General features: G+C 30.7%; 2 protein-coding genes across 2 annotated transcripts; both read left to right on the top strand.

The window, feature by feature from the left end:
* The first annotated feature begins 21 nt into the window (after positions 1-21).
* LOC142527868 (uncharacterized) lies at positions 22-25,763 on the top strand. The gene is made up of 13 exons (XM_075632847.1): positions 22-278; positions 687-738; positions 4,836-4,933; positions 6,161-6,325; positions 9,396-9,509; positions 9,607-10,057; positions 10,157-10,281; positions 10,368-10,446; positions 11,123-11,255; positions 11,403-11,496; positions 11,610-11,693; positions 11,873-12,181; positions 25,540-25,763. The coding sequence occupies exons 6-12, from the start codon at positions 9,867-9,869 to the stop codon at positions 12,061-12,063; spliced, it is 897 nt and encodes a 298-aa protein (XP_075488962.1). The 5' UTR covers positions 22-278; positions 687-738; positions 4,836-4,933; positions 6,161-6,325; positions 9,396-9,509; positions 9,607-9,866; the 3' UTR covers positions 12,064-12,181; positions 25,540-25,763.
* Positions 8,294-8,962, top strand: LOC142525956 (uncharacterized). The gene has a single exon (XM_075630238.1). The coding sequence runs from the start codon at positions 8,294-8,296 to the stop codon at positions 8,960-8,962; it is 669 nt and encodes a 222-aa protein (XP_075486353.1).

Below are 25,763 nucleotides of genomic sequence, written 5' to 3' on the forward strand. Positions count from 1 at the left end.
CAAACACGTGCCCCGCAACAACAAATCTCAGGGCCAATAACACGTGGGATTTGCTCTTCCCTCCACCGCACACCTGGCTTCCGGTTGCACCTTTTTTCTTCGTCTCTTCAGTTCCCCCGTCCTCCTTTGTTTTCCTTGTCTTGCTTTTCCTTTTCTCCTGTCTGGAACGAACAGCTCCCGGCAAAAAAAAGGGATTGCTCGGTGTGTTTTCTGCGTCTTCCTACTTCCATCTTCTCTGCGTCACGTCTGCTGTGTCGCTTTCCCCCTTCTCCAGACTGGTAAGATTCTACAGTTTTCGGTTTTTTTCCCTTCTCCCTGCGAGCTCATCTTGAAATCTTGGTTTTATTCTTCTTCTTTTCTTATTTTGTCTCCATGTTTTCTTAGATTTACTCCGCCTTTGGTTCGTTCGCTTCCTTGTTCTGATTCTTGTTCGTTTGTTTTGTTCTCTTTGTCGTTGTTCCTTCCCCTTTTACCTCACCTCGGTTTTTTTCTTTTTTCTCCCTACGAGCTCATCTTAAAATCTTGGGTTTATTCTTCTTTTTTTCTTATTTTATTTTCCTGTTTTTTTGAGTTACTCCGCCTTTGGTTCGCTCACTTCCTTGTTCTGATTCTCGTTCGTTTGCTTTGCTCTCTTTGACGTTGTTCCTTCCCCTTTTACCTCACCTCGGTTTTTTTCTTTCCCCCAGTGCAGCGCGTAATTTCCAGGGAAAAAGGGTTGGCCGTTCCCTCTCCCCATCGGTAAGCTCCTACACTCTCTCCCCTACCAACCCCCCCCCCCCCCCCCCCCAACACCCCCCCCCTCTTTTTTAAAATTTTTTTCCACCATCCATGTTATGCTTCCACCTGAGCTATCTTGTTCTTTTATATTTTCTCCCGCCTGTCCTTGCCTTATTCTTCTGTGGAACCTCTGAAATTTTGACATGCGTACTGAACAACTATATGGAGCGATGAACATAACTTCAAGTAATATCAAAGCACATAGTCTAATATTTAGTCATTTGTTATTTTACTTACACATCTAATTACAAACTTCTCCATGTAAAAAAACACATCTCCTTCGACTAGCTTAGCTAGGAAGCATGAATTTTGATTTTGGGTTACACCATTAATAATAATTTTGGAGCTAGCTATAATGTATCCCAAGAAAATAAAGTCTTGTAGTTGTGGAAATATATATAATGGATATTGATTGAAGCGAAGATGAGTTAATGCATGTTATTTTCTTCTTCTTTGCCAAGACTCGTTGGTAACTAAATTACAGTCTACGGTTACATAAAAGGAAAAAAATCCAAAAGTTATATTAAAGATATTTTTTTCTTTTTTAAAAAAATAAATTAAAGGAATGTTTTGACAAATTAGAATACTCAACCCAATGTAGTTAAATATAAAGTCTTACTCTGAAAATAATAAGATAAAACAATACACTTTTAGGGAAAACAAATTTTTTGTCTACTAACTTGTTTCATTTTCAGTTTTTGTCTATTAAATATTCAAAGTTTAGTTTAGATGCAATAACTTTAATTGATTGAAATTTTTTTTTTTTGTTTTTAGTATCACTTTGCCGGATTGTTGATGAATACTGACGTGGCGTTAGAAAATGTTAACGTGACAATAAAAGTTATTGAGTTACTTGGCGTCGTGACATCAATTAGTTCAAAATATTCTAATTCAAAATTAGTGTACAAAAGACTAAATTTTTCCGAGTTAATGAACCAAACCATAACGAGACAAATTAGTGCATGAAACGAATAAGATGTTTTCCCATAATTTTATTAAATATATTTTGTGAAGTTAATTATATTGGATAATGTAATTAGATCAAAATAATGATTTTGAAAAACTAAAAATATTATATTCATGTTTAGATAAATTAAAAATATTATAAGTTAATTGGTAGTAGCTTTTTTTTTTTTTTGGTAAAGTTAGCCTATTCATAATAACTATATAATTCTACTTTTATATTATTGTTTTCAAGTTATATTATTCATTTTATCATTGTAAGCGAAATTAATTTCGTATGTGTGAACAATCTAAGGTTGCTATTTGAGACTATGTACTAATTACTATGTATATGAGAGCAACTCTTAAACCTACGAGACAATGGATGATGTACGGGATCCAGTTCTTGAACATATAGGAACCACATCTAGATGTCCGGGAGTAGGTAGATCGATGCGTGAATAGAATTAGTAAAAACTTAAAAGCATTTGAATTGATTTCAAAAAGTTGTAAATTTATTGTTATAGTAATTTGCGTGCACAATTTGTATAAAATATAAATGAATATGAAATAATTGTTACAGATATTACCTGCAAATATAGTCATGCTCGCACAAATCTAAATCTTGTCATGAGAATATGCTCTTTTTGTTGGATCTTGGTTTTCTACACGCTCAAACGCAGCGGAAGTTTTAAAATTTTATTTATTTTGACAATCAAAATATGATTTTGCTTTGGGCGCTCGTATGATTTTAACAAAAACATACATAAGATGTTAGAAAATTATACCTTTGTGAATTAATTACGTGACTTCAACTAATCTGGTATAAACGGATTAGCTCTTGATGAATCCCTACGAACTTTCTTCAAAAGACTCCTTTCTTTTCTTCTAAATAGGTCCACGATTAGATTGTTTGATCCTCTTCCAAATTGAACTAGAAATATTGGAAGATATTTTACGTTGGATACTAAAACGAGAGGCGGCTCAACCTTGGAAAGAAAATAAAGGAGGCCGAAAATTTCCTTTTCTTTGGAAGTAGGGTTCTCGAAAGTTTGGTGGGAGTTGGCTAGGTTTTTGACACCTCAACCCTTATTTATAGAAAGCCATAAGCTAATTACATAATTAACATTAATGAGCTTGATTTAATTAATTGAGCTAGTCCAACTAGTTTAATTAATTAATCAAGGTCCATTAAAATTTTAATTATTTAGTATGTTGAACTTGTACTCCTACAAGCCCATTAAACATACTTCCCACCAATTTTAATTTAATATTTAATCAACTCAAATTTTGAGCTTAATTAATAAATTATAAATTCAACATTTGAATTTATTATTTAAATTATAAATTCAACTCCTTGAATTTTGTCACCTCCAAAATTTAATATTTAATAAACTCAACTTTTGAGTTTAATAAATTAAATTATCAAATCTTATAAATTCAACTCCTTGAATTTATTCTCTCCAAGTTTTATAAATTCAACTTCTTGAATTTATTATCTTATAAAATCAACTCCTTGAATTTATTTTCTCAAAATTTAATTATCATAAATTCAACTCCTTGAATTTATTCTCGCAACGGGAACAAACGATCCAGTACTTGTGTGACCGTCAATGGTTCAGGGATACAGCTAGCCGTGGGTTCACAACTCTTTGTGATTCAGGACATAATCTTTTATTCGGGCTTACCCTAGTTAGCCCCATTCTTTTCATCAACACCTTGATCAAGAATGTCAGAACTCATTTCTGATTGTACCCATCGGATTATGGTAAGAGCGTCTAGTAGCATCGCCCCATGATTCCCTAGCTATCACTGATAGTGCTTGCAAGAACCAGTCGATTATAATTAACGTACAATACGGTCCCTTCATCTCATATATCCCGATCGAATCTGTAACCATTGGTTCATCGAGGGTTGCATATTAATTCGATAACTATGTGATAACTATAATAGTGACATCGCGTGTACTATTGGAGAACTCCTTTTCCAACGTACATCTCATTCTCTGGCCAGAGATTTCATGCACTATTATTTCATCAGATCACACAAGATATCCACACCCGTAGGTGAGCGGTGAATCCCCGACTACAATGCACTTGCTCCTATATGTGTCGCAACTGTACCCAACCTCGCCACCTGATGACTCTCCTGGAGCCGGTAAACGAGTCAAAGCACAGCCCTAGCATATAGAGCCTCAGTTGGACATGCAGATGCCCTTACCAAGAAACACAGTACACAACATCACAGATGCTAGTCTCGAGCTCAAGCGACCTTTATCCCTGTTTTAGGCGGCTGAATCCACTAGAAACGAATTTAGAATATGCAGTATTTACAAATGAGTTTCAACATCGAATTACGATTCATTTGTATTAAAGCATAATCAAGGACTTTATCTATGCTGTTTGCATGGGTATACAGATAAAGTATAACAAGACCATAAAAAGTTAAATTATATTAAAATAAAGATTGTTTATTTCACTTGAGTCAATAAATTCCCTAGCCAACCGTTGGCTTGCAGGGCATCTACTCTAACACTTTTGTTACGAAGAAAGAAACTGATACATCGAGGAGATCGGAAGAGGCTCTTCATCCAAAAAACCATCATAATAAAGTAAGAAAAGAATGCCGATATCTTCCGAAGAAATTCCACTGGTTAGAACAAGTAAATAAACCAATATATCATTGAGAATAAAAAAAAATTAATCGTTAAAAAGTTATACGTTATGTACCAAATAAAAAAGGGAAAACAGTTAATGGGTGCACCGGAAGACGAAAACAAGCTGCAATACCCTCACAGAATACTCCAACACCCACTAAACAAAACAAAGTTTCTTTTTTTTTAATGATAAAACTGAGATATATTTTGAGTACCCAAATGCCATACAGTTTGTGCACACACTTTAATTTATTAGTACGACACATGTACCTATTTATTTGCACATGTATTACATGTATCGTCGATCACAAATTTAACTTGTTTGAAAAGAAGAATGTTCCAAATCCAAGGCCCCTACAAATTAATTTTTTTACACGCGTTGGCTTAAATTTTAACCAGATTCATTGCACTAGATATTGATTGTTCTTTTTTCTGCCTATTTATGCCATTTTTGCCATAGTACAAACTGAGTACCACTAAATCAGGCTGAACGTGCTACAGCTTCGCAGCATATATCAATAAAAAATTGTTGAGTCCTTCGCCTCGTCTACCCTACAGGTCCATCTACTGATTACAGCTTTATTATCACTTGATATTTTGTGACTCCGTGCTCAATTGGTTTGTCTTCTACCTAGACTTAATAGGCACTAGACTATTAAGTTTTGTTCTGTTTTACTATGTGTTGTAGTTCATAGTTGCGCACAAGCCTGAATTAGCCATATCTAGATCGATCTGTTTCCTTTTACAGTTTCCTATTTGACAATAAGAAACACTCAACAACTCTACTTATTTCTGCACATCAATTTTCTTTATCCTGTTGTTTCGGCACATGTAAACTTATGAACCCTTAGGTTTCAATCTTTGTTGCTGTTTAATCAATATATTCGTTTAAATTGCCGCGAAAAAGAAACGAACATATCCCAGAAGCCAGTACGACTAAAAAACTTCGTAAAAAGAAGTATGCTTGTTTACAAGATCGTAGGTTAGCAAAAAATATTAGACGAGCCACGCATGGACAGACAACAATGACGAACACATCTGATACAGAAAATGCTTATGTCGACTTACTGAGACATATAGTAAATACTCCAGATTTACTGCCTGCTATGCCAAACTGTGCATTTTGTGATAGAAAGCTTATTTATATGGAACCACCAATGTTCTGTTGTTCGTTAGGGAAAATAAATCTTTCATCAACTGAAATGCCTTCTGAGTTATTACAACTGTATCTTGGTAATGTTACCGAATCTAAAGAATTCAAAACTTGTGTTCGTAGTTATAATAACTTGTTTGCATTGACGTCAATGGGTGTACACTGTGACCAATCTTTAGCTACCAGAAATGATGGTATTTACACCTTTCGCATCCAAGGTCAAGTTTACCATTTCCCGGACCAACTAATACTACCGAATAATGAACGCTCGAAAAATCTACAACTTTACTTCTTCGACACTGAACATGAGACTTCGAACCGAGCGTGTATTAGTTCGAAATTAAGGAAGCTATTGTCAAAAGATTATTTCGAATTTTAACAATAAATCCATATGCAATCGTCTTTCGGACTCTTAACAGTATCCCCAACCTTGACAAATATAAATTGTTTTGCATGTTGATCCTATCGTTGATCAACGCGTACTTAATAAACCTACTGCTTCTCAAATTGCTGGAATATGGTTTGAATCTAATGAGGACGAGCAATTAACAAGTCAGCACATTCAGGTATATCCTCAAGATAATCACTCTCAAATAATTAAACAATATTTTGCTTGTTATGATCCTATGCAGTATCCTCTTATTTTCTCGAATGGACAATCTGGTTGGCGTCGAAAGATTGAAAGATTAGATCTTAGACAAAAAAGAATGAAACCTAGACCCATATGTGGCGGAGAAGCCCTATATGACATTCGGAATCCCTAAATACAAATCACCCTATACAGACTGAAATACAAGGTAACTTCAAGTTACAATTACGTCGATCTTACATATCAAATTTAGCGATGCAATATTCATATTTTGTTATACTTATAAAGGTATTTTACTGCTCATATAGGTTCTGCGAAGGTTAAGAACCAAAGGTTAACGGTGTCCTGCAGTGAGTATTACTGTTATAAGTTACAAGTACGAGAGAATGATAGGTCTTTCTTATTACACACCGGTAGGCTTCTACAACAATGCGTGGTAGATATGTACATCAAAATTGAAACTTCAAGATTAGATTTCCTCCGAACTAAGGACATTCAAGGTCGTTTGCGAAACGACATATACCGTGGTTTATTAGATGGTATCGCACAAGGGTATGAAATGGGTATTGACGTTGGAAAACGTACAATATTGTCTGCTTCCTTTATTGGAGGACCTAGAGATATGCGTCGGAGGTACATGGATGCTATAGCTTCAGTTCAAAAGTATGGAAAACCTGATATTTTTTTAACAATGACTTCAAACCGAAACTGCTCAGAAATAAAGGTTTTGTGTTTGCCTTCTGATGAAATACAAAATAGACCTGATTTGGTTGTTAGGATATTTCGTTCAAAACTCCAGGTTCTGAAAGATGAACTTTTTAACAAGTCTATCTTTGGCCACGTTGTTGCTTACACTTACGTAATAGAGTTCCAAAAAAGGGGCTTATCTCATGCTCATTTTTTGCTTATTTTGGCCCAGTCATCGAAAATGTTGCTAATAACCCCACATTTAAAAAAAACTATGTTAACATAATTTTTGATATGAACAAATACAATGACTATGCTAAAGAACTTAATTGCTTGTATGTTGAGTTCCATGAATACTTTACTTGGCATAGTGACTCAAAAGAATGGGAACCACGAAAAAGAAATGAGGTCATAAGTCGAATTTTTAGTTGTCGTCCTTCAGACAGTGAAACGTTTTTCCTAAAATTGTTGTTACTTCATGTTAGAAAACCAACTTTCTTTAGATACTTAAGAACAATCAACGGAAGAACTTTTACTACATTTAGAGAAGCTGTACAAATGTTGGGTTTAATGGAGAACGATAGCACTGCTGACATGTGTATGGAAGAAGCTACTACTTACTTAATGCCTTCTGCTTTACGTCAACTTTTTGGAACCGTCCTTGTTTATTGTAATCCTATAAATCCAATGCATTTGTGGTCAAAGTTCGAAGGCTTCTTATCACAAGATTTTGAGCAGAACAACATTTTTACTCCTCCTACAGTTAGACATAAAGTTTTAAACATTCTTTCTTACTATCTCCAATCGATGGGCAAGACGTTAGAGGACTTCTTCTCTGCGGACACCAATGTAACTCTAGGGTTCAATGACAGCTTGGACAAAGAATTAAAAACTGAACGAGACATAATTACACATGCGGAAGATTTTAGCCGTTGAGAAATTAAATGAAGAACAAAAAATTGCTTACAATCGAATCTTATATCATGTTAACAACAATTTGCCAAATGTATTCTTCGTGGATGACCCAAGCGGTACTGGAAAAACTTTTTTATACAAAGCACTCCTTGCTACGATCCGCTCATCTGGGCACATAACCCTTGCTATAGCCAATTCTGGGGTTGCCGCATCTTTACTTCCAGGTGGGCGCACTTTACATTAGAGATTTAAAAATCCCACTAGATGAAAATGTCTCGAAGCCTTTTAATATCAATAAACAAAGTACAGTTTCTCATTTAATGAGGTTTGCAAAATTAATCATTTGGGATGAAGCTACAATGGCCAAACGTAGTATTATTGAAAAATTCGACACAATGTTGAGAGACATAATGGAGTCGCGTTCAATGTTTGGCGATAAAATTATCGTATTTGGTGGAGATTTTCGCCAGACATTACCAATAATTCTTAAACGTACTAAAGCTGACGTTATTGACGCTTCAATTGTTATGTCACCTTTATGGAACCAGTTTGATAGGCTTCACTTACACAAAATATGCGGGCATTACTCGATCCCAAATTTTCGTCGGTATTCCCAAAGATAGATGACTGCACTTTAAACTTCTCTCTATATGTTAAACGCGCCATACTTACTACAAAAAATGAGTTTGTCCACGAAGTAAATGACGTCTTGATTAATAAGTTTCATGGAGAAGAAACCACATACTTTAGTTGTGATGATAATACAAGCAACTGTGTTGTACCAAACCAAGAAGAGTTGTTTCATTGCTTGACTCCTCAAGGGCTTCCTCCTCATAAACTCACTTTGAAAATAAATGCCCCAATCATTTTGCTAAGAAATATAAATCCAACTGAAGGACTTTGTAATGGTACGCGACTTCTTTGCAAAGGGTTTACCACAAACGTTATTTATGCTGAAATTTCAGTCGGAATCCATGCAGGAAAACCTGTGTTTATTCTTCGTATAACATTAGAAGCTCCATGTGATGATTTTTCAACTATTCCATTTAGGAGGAAACAATTTCCAGTACGCCTATGTTATGCCATGACCATAAACAAAGCACAAGGTCAGACTTTAGATTTCGTTGGTGTATATTTGAAAGAACCTATTTTTTCACACGGTCAACTTTATGTTGCGCTATCCAGAGCCAAAAGTACAGATAAATTAAAAGTGCTTATCAGGCCATCACTACCATTGTTCTAGAGTACTGACCATACAAAGAACGTTGTTTACCAAGATGTTCTAGCTGCTACAAATATTATTTGATATAGGTGAGCCCTGGACAAACTATTTTTCAATTTGATAAATATTAACATTTTTTGGATATATAGAAAAATTGTAGCCACATTGTTGCTATGTTTAGATTGTGTTTTATAATTTTTTTTTCAAATTTAATACTTATATTATTCAACTTTGCGTTCAGAGTAGTTTGGTTTGTACTCATAGTAAAAACATATAGTTTCAGTTTAGTCTTCCACTTCATTCAAACACAAAGTAAATAATAATAAGCTACGCATTTCTAGCAATTTGTTGCATATTATTCATACTATCACTTTTAAAGATTGGCTTCTTTTCAAAAGTTACCTGGGTGAACATATGTGTTATTCACTTTTTTCCACCCCCTCTTCCTGTTCAGGTCAATAGAAGAAAATTGTACTACACTTGGAAAGCTAAAAACGGAGGTCCAAGGCTGGTTTGTGAAGGTCTTAGCTGCAGAAAAAACTCCAATTCGGTTCATGAGCCGGGGAAGGTAACAAAAAATTGTTTTCACTGACAAAGAGGTAAAATTATTTCACTTTTGTAAATGTAAGTATAATCATCTCATTTACTTTTACTTACATCATTAGTTTGGGCATAATGAAAGCATGCAAAGCATAATTTACGAGCAAGATGTTGACCAATTGGACAAACTACTCGAGTTGTACAAAACTTATTACGTGGGAAATGTCAAGATTAGGGAAATAACCGGAAAAACGCCAATTCTAGGAACTTCAAAACATCAAATGATCCTTAGTCAAAGCACTTATATCAGACGTACAAAAGAGCATAAGAGGTTACCAATTGACCACGTTTACCAGCTTACTCCTTTTGCAAGGTTTCCTGGCAGATGTTACACATAGGCAAATCGGTTAAGTATTCTCACAATCTATTTCCCTATGTGTACCTAATATTTTGTATACTTTTTCTTGTTTTATTGACAAGATTTTTTCCCAGATTTACTTTGCAGTGCGTCTTCCCACCACGGTTTGTTGGAAGAACTAAAAGAAATTTACAAGATTTTGTGGTTATCAATGAAGAGTAAACCATTTTGCTCTAAATCCCAGACTTTCGGTTAATGTAATTTAATGTTTCTTCCTCTTATAGTAATTGTAAAAAAAACTTTTATTATGTATACAGACGTAGTGCTTTGATACATAGATTGTGGGAAGAATTTTTGCAAACTGAAGCACCCTATCTGACAAAGAATGTTCACAACATGCGTATAATTTTAGGCATGCGCCTCTTTGTAAACATTTTATACGGTAAAGTAATTATTCTACACTTGTTTTATTGCAGTGCATTCTACCTAATTACATATGCTTTTACGTACATATATATGTTGTCGTAGGGCTATCCATTGGAACAACACCAAGTAGTACTATTCTATTTGATCCTCCAACTCCACAGGCTGAAGAGTTAAGGCTATGGTAAATTGAGAGCCTCCATATCTGTTCTTTTATTTTGAACATTTTTACTTTATCCTTTTTCCTATGAGCAAGCTGCTACTTCCAGTTTTTTTTTCCCCATCTCATTGTTGTCTGCCCATCTTATTAACTCCAACTTTTCTCACATCTTTGTCACCCAATTACACAAAATTTACAACAACTTCGAAATGTAATATGTTTATTTACAACCATATTACTTTTCTACTATGATGCCTGCAATGAAACTTTCGGTATTACCGTCGTCTCCAAGTAACTTTATGCACAATGTAATTTACCATACTACTCTTCTCAAATTACAGGTATTAGTTTGTTAAAATTTCACGAACGTTTTCAAATTTTATGTTATCCCATAATCTTAGCATCGCTCCAACTTATATTTGCTCATCATATTCTTTCTCTACTTAGAATCACACTTCTTCACCTTCACACCAGAATGGATAAAATTTTAACTACCATTTTTATTAAACAAATAGTTTCCTATTTACTCAGCTTTATGCAGGAAATGAAACACAAATCTTTTTTGTACAACAAAATGTACCTTTATTAGGGCTGAATATGTCTACATTTTCCTAAACTTCCTACTTTTTATTTTCTTCAAGTTTTGCGTCACCTTTATATTGTGGATTGTCGGTCATTCACATACAACCATTTTTTCTAGGGTCAAAGCTAACAGAGAATACGCAGACACTGTTATTTCCCAGAAATTGTACGAGAAAGCATATCAAAGCGTTGATCAGCCGTTTGATTTCCAGATTCGCAAAATCAGGCAGATTCTTAGCTTGACCGAAACGGTAATTTCACGTTTATTCATATGTTGTTTCGACTTCCTTTAAATTCTAAAATCAAGTACTAATAGACACATTTCATTCACAGTTCAAATATTTTTGGCTAAAAGCTAGGCTAAAAATAACAGATCCACAGCAGTGTATACTTTTTAGCCTGCCCAAGTTGTGCCAAATCTTGTGGAGCTACTTATGGCTATGAATTCACTTGCTTTTACTGCAATGACAGTTTCCCAGGCTCAAAACCACTGTAAGTTACCTTTGTACTGAGAAAACCTAAGCCAATTACGTACCTATTACCCGATATTTTTACTAAAACTTTTCGCTCATTTACATTGTAACTTATTATATCTATATATATAGCCTATGCTTCCAAGCAGATTTATCTGATGGAAGCCGGAAGTTTGCATGTCTATGTGGAACACCAAGAGGCAGAAATTTTATTAGGTATGACAGGCGAAGAGCTCGTCAAAGCAAACCAAGAGATATATTCAGTTACAACTAGTTTACTTCAATAAAAGACAAACAATTTTTAACTTTTACTTCTCTTATTTAAATCAGGGAAGACATTTTTTGCCCCACAAACATTAATGATAAATTCACAGATTTTCAATTACTTTTTCAAGTTAGGACATCAAGGACTGAAGCAAGAGGGAGAACATTCGTACGAAATACAGTCATTGCATGTCTTCCACCATTCGAATCCTCATCAACATCGTGGAGCTCTGAAGAAAAGGGCTTGTCTTCACATGTTCAGAAAGAGTTGTTGCCCGCAATACCCACGCCTGAATCTCAAGAAAGCACTTCAAACACATGAAAACAATATATTCAAACTACTCTGGCCGAGCATCAAATCAGGTCAACCGCCAAAAGAATCCTCGACATCGGAGGACATATAACAGATAAAGTCCCAAAACATGCTAAAAAGGACTGAGGTACTTACATTGTCCACACTTTTGAAATTGCTTTGTTAGTTATTTCTTAAAAATGTTAGTGTCCAAAATGTTTACATATCCAGTCTCTTCATAAACGTATACGTTGTAATGAATAAAAAAATTACTATGTATTTATAAAATGTGTCTATTACTTACCTAATGACAAACACGTCGTAGAATATAATATTCATATATATTTTGCAAATAACATGTCTTTTCTTGATGTTTTTTGGCGGAATCATCCTTCTCTTAATGTGTAACTGATGTAAGGCCTCATAAATTCGATTGTTTACTTAATATATCAGAAGTATCATGGATATTTAGGCTAGGTTAGTGACAATAACACAACTTACGCTGGATCAGTTGTTGGTGACCTAATAAATTCCCGAGCTCTTCTAATTCTTAAATTATAATTTAACCAAGTGTAGGTTGTCTGCAAGTAATATATTTCGTGAGTACGAGATCAATCCACAGAGAGGTTATTTTTAGTTTAAATTTATTAATTTATAAATTACCAAATTCAAGAATGAAGTTTACAAATTATAAATTTTGTCAAGGCTCAAGGATTTATTCTTGGTTTATGTAATATTATTTAACTAAAAGTAAAACAAAGGAAACCAGCATAAATAATGGTTCCAAGAAAAATTAAATAATTAAACACACATAAAATATAATATAGTTCCCACTATAGAAAATATCGAATTAACCGATATTTTATATATGGTACCTATGATTATATATATAACTATATAAATATATAATTGCATAAAGTAAATGTTAAATTAAATCATTATATTTCATTTAGAACAACCGGCAGAGCCACGCTATTGCCTAAATGAAATATAGGATTTAATAAGTTAGTTGCGATAAAAGTAAAAATTAGTTGCGGGAAAGTAAAAGTTAAATGCAAAAAAGAGTAAAAGTTAGTTGCGATAAAGTAAAAGTTAGTTGCGAAAAATAAAAGTTAGTTGCGATAAAGTAAATGTTAGATTGTTAGATGTTAGTATTAAATCATAATATTGCATTTAGAACAACCGGCAGAGCCACGCTATCGTCTAAATGAAATATATGATATAATTGTATATATATATACATAAATACATATATATATAATATAACAATAATAATAATTGATGAAATATTTATTGTATAAAAATTAAACAACAAATCAAGATAACCATTTCAATGGTATCAAGCATTTGATGTAAATTGATAACAACAAATAATTCATTTTTATACCTACAATAAAAAGAAATTAGCTAAATGAAATGAAATAAAGAAAGAATATACAAAATATAAACAATCTTATTTCACCAAGAATTCATCCTCTTCACCTTGACATAATAGATTAGCTTGTCATGAGCTTACTTTTGATCAACACTAAAATCATCACTCATAGTTAAGAAAATGAAAGAACAAATATTGGAACTTAGAACTTTGATACACACTCATACTATATTTTACAATGAGATAGAATGATTCTCAATCTAGCACAATGTCTCTATTTATAGGCCAAATGAGAGAAATGGTCAAAAATTTTAATAATGCCATGTAGTTGTAATAGTAGTTTTTGTCTCCTCAAACTTCAATTCCATGGCCCTTCTTTCAATGCTATGTTCCACGACTTTAAGCACCGAATTTGACTTGGCTCAAAATAAAAAACATGTAGGGAATTGTCTGTAGATTAATTTGGTCACTTGATTCACCTCATTTGGTTAAATATTGAATTATTTATGATTTTTTTACTATAAGCAGGTCATAGTAAAAGTAAATATGTCCTCCTTTTGATATTTGCACAATTTGATCATCTTCATGAACTTTTTAGGCAATCATGTCTTCTGCGAAGTTGTAGATAATTTCTCAAGGATTCCAAACATATTTGAATCACCTCCATTTGAATTTTGTAGCTTGAGTTATCATTATTTTACCAACACGTAGAAAACATGAAAATAAAACATATTTAGTAAAACACATAAATATAAATAAACAATACTAAAATAATATAATTTTATAATTTTAATGAAACTTAAATTTTAAAATATAGGTTTTAACATATAATAAATTATTAATTTTAAGTTTCATCACACCCCCACACTATCTTATTACTAGTCCCTTAGTAATAAAATAAAATTTATCACAAAATCACAACCTAGATTCTTTATTTCTTTTATATATTCAAATATACAAACATATTCATTTTAAAAACAAAAAAATATACCAATTTATATATATATATATATATATATATATATTTATTTATTTATTTTTTCGTTTAATATAATAATATATAATTAGATGTGTTTTTATTATTATTCTTATTTTACATAATATATAAAGTAACAATATATATATAATTTTTAAATTTCTAAATTTTTTATAATAATATAGTCAAAAAGATAATTCACACCACCCACTATAACATGTATAATATCAAGAATATAATTGTAAAACCTCAACTCATATATTCTTTCAGGTCAAAATATTTAATGAATAGCTAGTTTTCACTCATGGAGTTGGAATGAATATTAACTCTCATTGAAAAAGGCTAAGTATTAAAGCAGACAATTAAATAAACTAATATTGAAAATAAAATAGGAAAATTTATAAAGAATAAAATCCCCTTTCTTTTGTTTTTTTTCTCTTCTTTTGTTTTTTTTTAAATAACGTGACTGCAAAATTTTACAATAATATAAAATTTTTTTATCCAAACATTCTACCATAAATATCTATATATATATATAAAAACATTATATAACGGATACATCCGACTACCTTTGAAACTAGCACAAACAAATCTTTTTGTTTGTTTGATTCTTTTTTTTTTTTTTAAGATCATATTGATAGTTGTTTTTACAACAAATTGATAGTACATCAATCAAATCTAGAAAAAAAGTAAATTACAATGAATAAAGTACTTTGCAGTCTGTTACTTATTTACTTCTTTTTTTCTTTTATTTTTGAATAAATATTTTTTTAGGGGAGTTATATTCTTGTAATCAACCATTTTTCAATAATCAATAAAAGTTTATTAATTGTTTTCTCATTTCTCACCACTTACTCACAAAAGATGTGTAGAGTATATATTATACTTTTACAAAAAAAAATTCTTTAAATTATACATGTTAACAACCATACAAATCATATCTTTTAACTATATTCTCATAAAATTTTAGAAATTATTTTATTTGAAAACACACACAATTATATATATAAATATATATAAATAAATAAACACATCTATTATACATTTTATATTAATTGATCAAAAAAATTATATATATATAAATTGGTACATATGAAAAACTAATTTTTTTAGTCTGTAATTTGAATATAATGAATATTAAAATCTATTGTATTGTGATTTTTCAATAATTATTAACTAATGCGTCTCAGGTGCATTTTACTGACACCTTACTCGACATTGAACTAAAAATTATTAATATTATTACTATATATAAGTATATATTTTTATTTTCATAAAAAAAAACTAAGAGGAGAAGTAGAAGACATTATTCATACCTTAAAAAAAAACATTAAAACATACCGTTGAATTACAAGTTTAGCATCACATGAATTTTCTTTTCTTACTCTTGGATGTTGGCCAATTAAGTTGAGATAAGAATGGATCTGGTTCATGACTATCCTTGCAGTAAATCAATAAGTTCACCTTCACTTGTAGCAGAAACTAACATCCTTCGTGAAGTTAATGAGAGAAATCCATGTTCCACAACATCATCAAGAAACGATAACAGTTTATCATAATAATTGTTAACATTTAACAAACCAATTGGCTTATTGTGGATATTTAATTGTGCCCAGCAAAGAGTATGAAATATTTCCTTCAAAGTACCGAAACCTCCTGGCAAAGCAATGAAAGCATCTGAATGTTCAATCATTTGAGTAATTCGTTCATACATATTGTCCACTTTCATTTCTTCTCCTATTGTTGGTCTAGTAAGATTGGCTAAAGTAATCGGAATAATGTCTAAAACTTCACTTCCACCTGTATGCGCAGCTTTAGCAACTTTTTCCATGAGACCAACTTCACCACCACCATATACCAAATGAATCTTTTTCTACTTCTTCATAAATTGAATCTTTTCCTGCACTAGATCCACAAAATACACAAATATTTTTTATTTTATTTATCGTGGACGTTGACATGTTTAGAAATATGTTTTCTGTAATTATTAGATCACATCATTTGAATTTATAAAGGTACCATGCCAAAAGTCAATATTTGAACAGGAAATTATTATTAATAAAAAATAAAATGACATAAAATTAAAACATATATATACAGCGTAGTTGTGATTGTGGCTCACATCTTCCTCTGATTTTACGTTCAGTAACGGCTTCAACGCCTTCTATGAGTCGAGGATATGCTTCCCATCCAATTTTCTTATAAATTGGCAAACAGGGTCTTTTAACGTCAGATTCCCAAGACAAAATTGTGTGTGTATATATATATATATATATATATTACTTATCAAAATAGATATGTGTTACTACAGTAAGATCTTTGTAAGGCTGATTCCACCGTCCATATTGATATTCCTCCTGTTGAAATTGCCACCATAGTTTAAGAAGTTCATTTTGCACATACCCACTAGAATGCGTATCAAGAACCTCTAGAAAATTATCCAATGGCTCTTTACTCAGACCATTCTTAATGAATAAAATTTTATCTTCTCTATTCATTGATGTCATTCCAAAATTTTTGCATTTCCCCTTACAAGTCCACCTTGCACATCTATGACATCCACCTATACGTTTAGCTCTTCGCTTTTTGGCATATGTGCTTTTACCAAATCCTGACATATGTCTTATTATTATTTCACTTGCTTCCCCAACCAATCGGACTTTTGCTTCAATTATCAAATGGACATCATTCGGTATGCCATAAGACATCATCAACCTTAGTCGCTCACATCTAGCTTTATATATTTTTTTCAGCGCATTATCTGGTAAACAAGCAAAATATTTACGAAGATTCACAATACACGCATCCATATTATTATTATTATTATTATTATTATTATTATTATTATATATATTTCAATTATTTTGGGAAAACTGAAGAAACCGACTTAGACAGTCACGGAGTACCGTTATCCGCCACTTAACCGAGAAATGAACTAGAATCTGCAAAAACAGAATATGAAAATATCAAACAACTATTATGGATCATATAAAGGCATAAACTCATCATTAAGAATTTCATTTTCTATAAAAGGCTTAAGTCTTTTCCCATTAACTTTAAACACATCATTATTTTTAGGATTTTCAATATCAACAGCACCATGAGGATAAGCAAATTTAACTATAAATGGTCCTGACCATCTCGATCTTAATTTTCCTGGAAATAAATGCAAACGAGAATTATAAAGTAAAACTTTTTGTCCAATTTCAAATGACTTTCTCATAATATTTTTATCATGAAATGCTTTAGTTTTATCTTTATAAATATCTGAATTTTCAAATGCATCATTTCTTAACTCTTCAAGTTCATTTAATTGCAATTTTCTTAATTTAGATGCATCATCTAAATTAATATTAAATGTTTTAATTGCCCAATAAGCTTTATATTCAAGTTCAATCGGTAAATGACAATGCTTATCAAAAAATAACCTATATGGTGACATCCCTAATGATGTTTTAAATGCAGTTCTATATGCCCATAATGCATCAGTTAATCTTAAAGACCAATCTTTTTGAGTTGGATTAACTGTTTTTTCTAAAATTTGTTTTATTTCTCTATATTTGCAAGTTCAACTTGACCATTACTTTGAGGATGATATGGGGTAGATACTTTATGTGTAATGCCATATTTTCTTAACAAAGAAGAGAATGATTTATTTATAAAATGACTTATCCCATCACTAATTATTGATCTAGATATTCCAAATCGGCTAAAAAATATTTTCTTTTAAAAATTTTATAACAACTTTATGATTATTAGTTCTACATGCAATTGCTTCTATCCATTTTGAAACATAATCAACAGCGACTAAAATGTAGGTAAATCAAAAGATAATGGAAATAGACCCATAAAATCTATCCCCCAACTATCAATGTTTCGTTTTGAAATTGATCCCATCTTCTGACAGTTTTCACAAGATTTGCAAAATAAATGCGTATCTTTGAATAAAGACGGCCAATAAAATCCACATTGTAAGATTTTTGAAGCAGTTTTATTGGATGAAAAATGACCTCCACATGCTTCAGAATGACAAAATTTAATAACATTACTTACTTCATTGTCGGGTATGCATCGTCGAAAAATTTGGTCAGGACAATACTTAAACAAGTAAGGATCATCCCAATAAAATTTTTTAACTTCTATCAAGAATTTATTCTTATCCTGTGAATTCCAATGAGAAGGCATTTTATTTGTCACAAGAAAATTTACAATGTTAGCAAACCATGACATAATAGTAGCATAAAACAACTGATCATCTGGAAAATTTTCATTTATTAGTATTTCATTATGAGATGATTCAGTCATTATTCTATATAAATGATCGGCTACGACATTTTCTTTTCCTTTTTTATCTTTAATTATAATATCAAATTCTTGTAACAATAAAATCCACCGTATTAATCTTGGTTTAGCATCTTGTTTATTTGATAAATATTTTAAGGCAGAATGATCAGTGTAAACAATAGTAGTAGAACCAATTAAATAAGATCGAAATTTATCTAATGCAAATACTACTGAAAGTAATTCTTTTTCAGTAGTTGAATAATTTATTTGGGCACTATTTAAGGTTCTACTAGCATAATAGATTGCATTAGGTTTTCTTTCTTTTTTTTGTCCTAACACAGCTCCTATAGCATAATTCACTGCATCACACATTAATTCAAATAGGTAAAGACCAATCTGGAGGTTGTAAAATAGGTGATGTAATTAAAAGATTAATTATTTTTTTAAAAGCATTTTCACATTTCTGATTCCATTCAAATTGTGTATCTTTTGTTAAAAGATTAGAAATTGATTTAGATATTACACTGAAATTTTTTATAAATCTTCTATAAAATCCTGCATGACCCAAGAATGATCGAACTTCTTTAACCGTTTTTGGTGATGTTAAATTAGCAATAAAATCAACTTTGGCTTTATCAACTTCAATTCCTTTTTCAGATATCATATGTCCTAAAACAATTCCAGATTTAACCATATAATGACATTTTTCTCAATTTAAAACAAGATTTTTTTCTTCACATCTTTTTAATACTTCTTCTAGGTTTTTAAGACAATTTTCAAATGAGTTTCCAAAAACAGTTATATCATCCATAAAAACCTCTACAAATTCTTCAATTATATCACTGAAAATACTTAACATGCATCTTTGAAAGTAGCCGGAGCATTACATAAACCAAATGGCATTCTTTTAAATGCAAAAGTTCCAAAAAGACAAGTGAAAGTAGTTTTTTCTTGATCTTCTAATGATATAGGTATTTGATAATATCCTGAATACCTATCAAGAAAACAGTAATAAGAATTTCCTGCTACTTTTCCTAGAATTTGATCTAAAAATGGTAGTGGAAAATGATCTTTTCTAATTGCATCATTTAATTTTCTATAATCAATACACATACGCCAACTAGATGGAATCCTAGCTTGTAATAACTCTCCCTTTTCATTTTTTATAACAGTGATGCCCGACTTTTTAGGTACTACTTGTATTGGACTTACCCATTTACTATCTGAGATTGGATAAATAATTCCAGCATCTAATAATTTTAATACTTCATTCTTAACAACTTCCTTCATACGTGGATTTAACCTTCTTTGTGGTTGTTGATATGTTTTAGCATTTTCTTCCAAGTGAATTCTATGTGTGCAAATTAAAGGATTTATACCTTTTATATCTTTCAAAGTCCATCCAATTGCATTTTTATATTTTTTAAGTAAGATAATTAAATCTTTTTCTTGATTTGGTAAAAGAGTGGAAGAAATTACAACAGGGCATGTTTTATTTTCACCAAGAAATATATATTTCAATTCTAATGGTAAAAATTTTAATTCAAGTTTTGTATTATCATCTTCTTTAGAATTATTTTCAGACTCAAAACTTTCAATTGAAAAAACTTCAGATTTTTGATTTTTTTCTTGTATATTTTCTTCCACAGTTGTTTCTATTTCATTATCATATTCATTCTCATTTATACTTGGTTGTTTACATAAATTGAACACATTAAGTTCTAGAGTCATATTTCCAAAAGACAATTTCATTATTCCATTTTGACAATTAATTAAAGCATTTGAAGTTGCTAGAAATGGTCGTCCCAATATTACTGGAATTTCATTATGTACTTCTATTGGTTGTGTATCCAAGACAATAAAATCTACAGGATATATGAATTTATCAACTTGAACCAACACATCTTCTACAATACCTCTAGGTATTTTGATTGAACTATCCGCCAGTAAGAGAGTAACAGAAGTGGGTTTTAATTCACCTAAATTAAGTTTTTCATAAACTGAATAAGGAAGTAAATTCACACTTGCTCCCAAATCTAATAAAGCTTTTTTAATTTTATTTTCTCCAATAATACATGAAATTGTTGGACAACCAGGATCTTTATATTTTAAACTTAAATTATTTTGTAGAATATAACTTACTTGTTCAGCCAAGAATGCTTTCTTTTTCACATGCAATTTTCTCTTCACAGTACATAAGTCTTTTAAAAATTTTGCATAGGAAGGTACTTGTTTTATAGCATCTAATAATGGAATATTTATCTTTACTTGTTTAAAAACTTCAAAGATATCATAATCACGTTTTTTTTTATGATTTGTTAATGCATGAGGAAATTGTGGAGGTTTATTTGACTCATTTACTATTTCAGATGATTTATCATTCACCATATTATTCTTAGAATTTAAGGTATCATCATTTTCAAAAGTATCAGGATTATCATCCTTACTCTTTGATTTTAAATGATCCTTATTTTCATTACTATATGGATCATTAACTATTTTACCACTTCTAAGGGTAATAACAGATTTTATTTGATCAATTTTTTCATTTTTTATTCTTGATTTTGATTTTTAGGATTAGGTTGAGGTTGAGATGGAAATTTTCTTTTTTCATGAATATTAAGTGCAGATGCAAATTTTGCAAGTGTTTCTTTCAAATCACTCATAGATTGACTGTTTTGAATATTGATAGACTCTTGCTTTTGGATAAATGCATGAATTACATCTTCAAAGTTTTTTCTTGGAGGTGTAACATAAGGAATATAACCTTGATGATTTTGGTTATTTTGAAAATATTGTTGTGAGGGTTGTGCATTATTATCATTCCTCCAACTAAAATTAGGATGATTTTTCCATCCAAGATTATATGATTGTGAAAAAGGATCTAATATTGGTTTTTTATAATTGTTAACATAATTTGCTTGTTCATGGAGACATTCTTTAAATGAAGGTAATGTTGGACAATCTTTTGTAGAATGATCATGTGTATCACATATATGACAAACAATTTCTTGAATACTTTTTAATTGACCACTCTTTTTCATTTCTAATGACTCAATTTTTCTTGATAAAGATGCATGTTTAGCTTGAATATCTGTATCGTCTTTAAGATTATAGCTACCACCCTCATTTGTTGAATTATTGATTTTAGTTGTTGGTGGTTCTATTGTGCCTATATTATCCCAATTTTGAGCATTTTCTGCTAATGAATCCAAATACTCCATAGCTTCATTTGGGTTTTTATCTTCAAAAGTTCCATTACACATGAATTCTATCATTTGTCTATCTTTAGGTATAAGACCTTCATAAAAGTGAGAAACTATTCTCCATGTTTCAAAACCATGATGTGGGCATGTATTAAGTAATTCTTTATATCTATCCCAACATTGATAAAATGTTTTCCTTGTTTTTGAGAAAAAGTTGTAATTTGTCTTTTGAAAGAGTTTGTTCTATGGGAAGGGAATAAATTTTTGAGAAATTGTTGTTGCATTTCTTCCCATGATCTTATTGAACTTGATCTTAAATTTTGTAGCCATGTTTTAGCTTTATCTTTTAAAGAAAAAGGGAAAAGCTTTAATCGAACTATATCCATGCTACAATTTTGATCATTATAAGCGTTATAAACTTCCTCAAATTCTCTTAGATGTAAATATGGATTTTCAGAATCTAAGCCATGAAAATTTGATAAAAGTTGAATAATTTGAGGTTTAAAGTTGAAAATAGATGCATTACGAGGAAAAACTAAACAAGATGGGGCACTAGTTCTAATAGGATTCATATGGTGTCTAAGTGTTCTTAATTGATCATGTTCTTGATTATTATTATTATTATTATTATTATTATTATTATTATTATTATCTTGATTATTTGAATTATCATCCATGTTTAAATTATTTTAAGATACTCGAATAAGTCTACCACTTTTTTTCGACTCCAAATACTCATACAAGTAAAAACAACACAATACTTATAAATAAAACATAAATAACAAATATAAACTTAATTTATACCTCCCCGGCAACGGCGCCAAAAACTTGCTACTACTTAAATTATAATTTAACCAAGTGCAGGTTGTCTGCAAGTAATATATTTCGTGAGTATGAGATCGATCCACAGAGAGGTTATTTTTAGTTTAAATTTATTGATTTATAAATTACCAAATTCAAGAATGAAGTTTACAAATTATAAATTTTGTCAATGCTCAAGGATTTATTCATGGTTTATGTAATATTGTTTAACTAAAAATAAAACAAAGAAAACCACCATAAATAATAGTTCCAAGAAAAATTAAATAATTAAACACACATATAATATAATATAGTTCCCACTATAGAAAATACTGAATTAACCGATATTTTATATTTAGTACCTATGATTATATATATAACTATATAAATATATAATTGCATAAAGTAAATGTTAAATTAAATCATTATATTTCATTTAGAACAACCGGCAGAGCCACGCTATTGCCTAAATGAAATATATGATTTAATAAGTTAGTTGCGATAAAGTAAAAGTTAGTTGCGGGAAAGTAACAGTTAAATGCAAAAAAGTAAAAGTTAGTTGCGATAAATTAAAAGTTAGTTGCAGTAAAGTAAAAGTTAGATGCGAAAAATAAATGTTAGTTGCGATAAATTAAATGTTAGATTGTTAGATGTTAGTATTAAATCATAATATTGCATTTAGAACAACCGGCAGAGCTACGCTATCGTCTAAATGAAATATATGATATAATTATATAAATATATATATACATATATATATATATAATATAACAATAATAATAATTGATGAAATATTTATTGTATCAAAATTAAACAACAAATCAAGATAACCACTTCAATGGTATCAAGCATTTGATGTAAATTGATAACAACAAATAATTCATTTTTATACCTACAATAAAAAGAAATAAGCTAAATGAAATGAAATAAAGAAAGAATATACAAAATATAAACAATCTTACTTCACCAAGAATTCATCTTCTTCACCTTGACATAATAGATTAGCTTGCCATGAGCTTACTTTTGATCAACACTAAAATCATCACTCATAGTTAAGAAAATGAAAGAACAAATATTGGAACTTAGAACTTTGATACACACTCATACTATATTTTACAATGAGATAGAATGATTCTCAATCTAGCACAATGTCTCTATTTATAGGCCAAATGAGAGAAATGGTCAAAAATTTTAATAATGCCATGTAGTTGTAATAGTAATTTTTGTCTCCTCAAACTTAAATTCCATGGCCCTTCTTTCAATGCTATGTTCCACGACTTTAATCACCGAATTTGACTTGGCTCAAAATAAAAAACATGTAGGGAATTGTCTGTAGATGAATTTGGCCACTTGGTTCACCTCATTTGGTTAAATATTGAATTATTTATGATTTTTTTACTATAAGCTGGTCATAGTAAAAATAAATCTGTCATTCTTTTGATATTTGCACAATTTGATCATCTTCATGAAATTTTTAGGCAATCATGTCTTCTGCAAAGTTGTAGATAATTTCTCAAGGATTCCAAACATATTTGAATTACCTCTATTTGAATTTTGTAGCTTGAGTTATCATTATTTTACCAACACGTAGAAAATCTGAAAATAAAACATATTTAGTAAGACACTTAAATATAAACAAATAATACTAAAATAACATAATTTTATAATTTTAATGAAACTTAAATTTTAAAATATAAGTTTTAACATATAATAATTTATTAATTTTAAGTTTCAACAATCTCCCTGATAATTTGATTAGATTGTTGAAAAAAGTATGGCTAATTTGTGCGAATTAAATGAACTAAGATAGAAATAGTTAAAAAAAATTATTACGCTCAGTTACATAACAGTTATACGATAAATTAAAAATTGCAATATTTTATTTTATATAGATGTGTCTTTGTGAAGAGGAGGAACAAAGATAGTTTCTAATTATTTATTATACACCTGCACATACACCTCAAAGTCACTAACACTACTGATGGAATAAAAAAACTAGGTACAGAGTTTTACAAGCAAGGATAACACCCTTTTCAAAACAACTAGGAAAAAAGCAGCCTAAAATAACCTTGACCTTTTACAATCCTAAAAATGACTTGCGCGAAAGACTTTACATCTTACAGCTTGTTACTTCTTCTATATAGTTTAGCATTTTAGTTTTCCTTTAATTTTTTTAAAATCGGCTACTACTTTTGCTCTATTAGAAGTGGTATAATAGTGTTCTATTTGGTTTTGTGAAAAAGAAATAAGCAACCAAAGTCTCTGTTTGCTAGCTATCTAATTCTCTCTCTTCTATGTTAAACAAACTTGGAATAAAATAGGAAAACAAAAAAAGTGTGCTCATGTTAGAAATGATTTAGTGCTACGGGTCATTCATTTTATGTCATTCAATCTCCAAACTCTTGTAATGTCTCCCTGGCCTACATTTGCGAGCCCCACGAATATGACACACTCGGTGCTATAGTTTGTTCCATTTTACATTGCGACTGTTATTTAGCCAATAGAAGAAGGCTTTCACTATTTCCAACAGTATTAGTCAGCTGAGACACTTGTTTTTTCAAATATGGTAAATATTATTTAGTAGCTTCTGCATTGGGTCCAGAAGTATTGACATTTTATAGTTAGCTACTTGACATTTTATGGTTAGCTACAAGCACTGGCTCCCTTTTATTGACTGTAAAAAAATGATAAATGTTGTGGATTGCTTTCTTCATATTGGCTATTGGATTTGCAATGATTTAAAGTTATATAATTGAATATCGTCAACGCCACTCTTTACAATCGCTTAGATTTATATAATTTGTCGTCGTTTAATGTTTTAAACGTCAGTTTGTTTTTTCATGATATTTGGTTTTTCCTCTCAGCTTCAAGTCAGTGTTCAGGGACAAGGGTCGACATACTTTTGTAACAATGGCTGCACGACATCGCTTTTTGTACTTTCTGGTTATACACTTTTGCAAATCGCAATGTAAATATTATGTACATTATGATGTGGTTATGTTATTTTGCGAAATATGTTGTTATACCTACAGTTCATTGATATTTTATTTACATAAACATGTAAATATCTTAAACTCAAAAAAAAAAA

Source organism: Primulina tabacum, chromosome 15 (genome assembly GCF_025594145.1).
Source record: "Primulina tabacum isolate GXHZ01 chromosome 15, ASM2559414v2, whole genome shotgun sequence".
Lineage (NCBI taxonomy): Eukaryota > Viridiplantae > Streptophyta > Magnoliopsida > Lamiales > Gesneriaceae > Primulina > Primulina tabacum.

Bases quoted from the DNA above. Each gene is read 5' to 3' on its own strand.
- LOC142525956 (XM_075630238.1), top strand. From the start codon at position 8,294: ATGCGGGCATTACTCGATCCCAAATTTTCGTCGGTATTCCCAAAGATA.
- LOC142527868 (XM_075632847.1), top strand. From the start codon at position 9,867: ATGTTACACATAGGCAAATCGGTTAAGTATTCTCACAATCTATTTCCC. The intron at 11,256-11,402 runs GTAATTTCACGT...TATACTTTTTAG, and splicing joins TTCTTAGCTTGACCGAAACG to CCTGCCCAAGTTGTGCCAAA. The intron at 11,497-11,609 runs GTAAGTTACCTT...CTATATATATAG, and splicing joins TTCCCAGGCTCAAAACCACT to CCTATGCTTCCAAGCAGATT.